The sequence below is a fragment of the Erigeron canadensis genome, chromosome 9 (genome assembly GCF_010389155.1).
Source record: "Erigeron canadensis isolate Cc75 chromosome 9, C_canadensis_v1, whole genome shotgun sequence".
NCBI classification, from domain to species: Eukaryota; Viridiplantae; Streptophyta; class Magnoliopsida; order Asterales; family Asteraceae; genus Erigeron; species Erigeron canadensis.
This window is the reverse complement of record NC_057769.1, coordinates 31,698,177-31,700,965: the sequence shown is the minus strand read 5'-3', so window position 1 is coordinate 31,700,965 and position 2,789 is coordinate 31,698,177. Positions and strand designations below refer to the sequence as shown.

At 34.3% G+C, this 2,789-nt stretch overlaps 1 protein-coding gene across 1 annotated transcript; it reads left to right on the top strand.

The window, feature by feature from the left end:
* The first annotated feature begins 769 nt into the window (after nt 1–769).
* On the top strand, nt 770–2,505 carry LOC122582130. Its single transcript, XM_043754488.1, has 2 exons — nt 770–1,150; nt 2,163–2,505. Exons 1-2 carry the CDS (start codon nt 890–892, stop codon nt 2,442–2,444), a joined length of 543 nt encoding a protein of 180 aa, XP_043610423.1. The 5' UTR covers nt 770–889; the 3' UTR covers nt 2,445–2,505.
* The last annotated feature ends 284 nt before the right edge of the window (nt 2,506–2,789 follow it).

The window sequence follows — 2,789 nt, the reverse complement described above, 5'->3', positions numbered from 1 at the left end:
GCAGTGGGAGCGTGCCAAGCCCACTGCGGCGCAGTGGGGGTTCTTCCAGTTTTGGCCCGAGAATTTCCACTGCGGCGCAGTGGGAGCACTCGACCTCACTGCGGCGCAGTGGGGCATATATTTAAAAAAAAAAAAAAAAACTTTTGTGTTTTCGAGTTATCGAGTCGTGTCGTTACAATTTTAAATTGGAGTTATTATCGATAGTCAAACATGTCATAATATGTATTAGTAACGTTTAGATAGAAAATCCATGTTTTCTGCCATTGTGAGATTTGAAAAGGACTACTTAATGCTTTATTTCGAAAATTTTGAAATTCAATACCTCAACGGTGTGTAGAGCAGGTTAAGATGTAGACAGATCTTACATCTACCTAATAAAAGACTGCTTCGATTTTCTACTTCATAGAATGAGGATCGAATCCATAACTTCTGTCTTCAGATAACAGAGTATTTAGCATTGATCCAAATTAACCATGTGGGATTTGGTGAAACCAAAAATTTAATTTAAAAGTTTGTTTTTTCAAAATAAAACCATTGTTAAGTTAGCTTGTTAATTGGTTTGGAATTTTAGTTCTATTTTTAATTTCAGTTTTTTTCATTCTATAATCATTTTTCAAAAGCAATTTTAACTTATCAAGTTTAAATTTTTTTTGGATAGTTATGTAAATTATCAACCTTGTGACAGACTGACATCCTATATACCTTCTTTTCAGTGGTACACACGTGTAATCGGTGAACATATAAAAAAATGATCCACGCATTTGACAACTTTACCCTCACCAAAATTTAAAACATCAAAATTGTCAAAAACCAAAAGATAGAAACCAACAATAATTACCAACCACAAATTTTAGCAAACCAAAGAACCGCCTCAACTCAAGGCTCAAAAATGGTCAACTGGAGCTGGACATCCGCCGTAGTCGGAGCAGCGACGGCAGCCGCCACGGCGGCGTTAATATCAGCAAAGCCCAAAGACCCAACGTTCCACCTTGTCTCGGTCAACATAACATCTTTTAAACTCGGCCTTCCGTTAATAGACGTGGAGCTCATGCTGACGGTGCATGTTACTAACCCGAATGCTGTCCCCATTCATTACTCTTCAACCGAGATGTCCATTTTTTATGCGGGGTCTTTGCTTGGCTCTGCTCAGGTTAGTGACGAATTAATTTGAACATTTTTTTATTTAAAATAAATAACTAAATATATTCCCTTCGTCACACAAATATTGTCGATATTGTTCATTAACAAAGAAACAATAATTTAAGATATGCATAACAAATGTTAATGATGATTAGAAATATAATGTAGTGTATTTGAAAAACTAGATAATTATTTCAGAGTCGGAGACCATTTCAAAGTCACAAGGTAACCAAAGATTTTTTTTTTTTTTTTTTTTTAATGTTGTTGGTATATTCTGTTCATTTTAAAAAACAAGTTATTGTTGGTAAATGGTAATTGAAGTTTGTCCCTTTAACTATAATCTAAGAATTATTTTTATAAATTAAAGTAACCAATATATCTAAATTTATATGAATAAATGTAAGTTAACTATCAACTATATGTCACCAGAATATATGGCAAAAATATCGAATTCCATTCTCCCTTGTGTTTTTCTTATAAAAAATTTCGTACCGTTTTCCTAGTTGACTTATTTTGGGTGGACGAGTTGCGCAACTTTTATGACAATATCTATGCCCGTGACTCAATTTTTCTCGGGTCATCTTCAAAATGGTACCTTAGACTCTTTTTTAAGTTCCTTATAGTGACTAGCCAAATAGACATTTCGATGTGGTTTCAAACAAGTGACAACTACGTAAATTGATATAATAGGGCTGGTTGGCGTTTTACTTTTAAGTGGGCTAATACAGTCCATAAGTATGATTATTGAAGTAGAAAACTTTGGGCCCTTTCAAAGGTGTGGGTTCTGTACTTATAGACAGTTTGACGTTTATGAAATGAGTAATTAACTACTCGTTTTTAACTTTAATATAAATTTCAAAATACATAAAAATTGCTAATTTGTTATTAAATCCTACAACTGGATGATGACTATTACCATAATTCATTGTTAGTTTGTTATTACCAATATTCGGTTGTTCCTGAAAATGTACAATCTATAGTCTTTTATTGATATCGTGCAAAGTGTTGAGCATGTATACCAGGTGTCCGCGGGGTCTCAACCACCTCACTCGTGTCAACTGCTTCACCTTCCAGCAAGATTGAGCAGCATGGAGATGGCACACCATGCGGTGCAGCTGATGGCGGATGTAGGGCGGAGAGAAATGGTGCTGGATGCGATTGTGGATATTGAAGGTGTGGCGAGGGTGGTGTGGTGGGAACATAAGTTTAAGGTTCACGTTGAGAGTCATGTGACGGTTGATCCCGTTTTTCTTGATGTGGTTGATCAAGAAAATAAATCTGATTTGGAATTGTTTGTTACTTGACTATATTGGAAGTTAGAGAAGTTATAATTGAACATTTGAACCACACATTGGTTTTTTCTCCTATGGTTACTTATATACTTTTCCTTTTGTTTATTCCACATATATGAACACCAAAATCGACTGTACGTAGTACTCTTACATAACAAAAAGTAGCCGGTATGTATTAGTCATACACTACTTACTGATCTTATAAATTACCCAACAATCAAACTCTATAAGTTTATATTAAATTGTTCAAAATATTCGGATGTAAAAAACGCAGATAAAAAAAATATATATCCAAAAATGGAACGATCGAAAGAAGGGAAAATGAGAGCTGATGATAAAAAAAAAATATATATATAT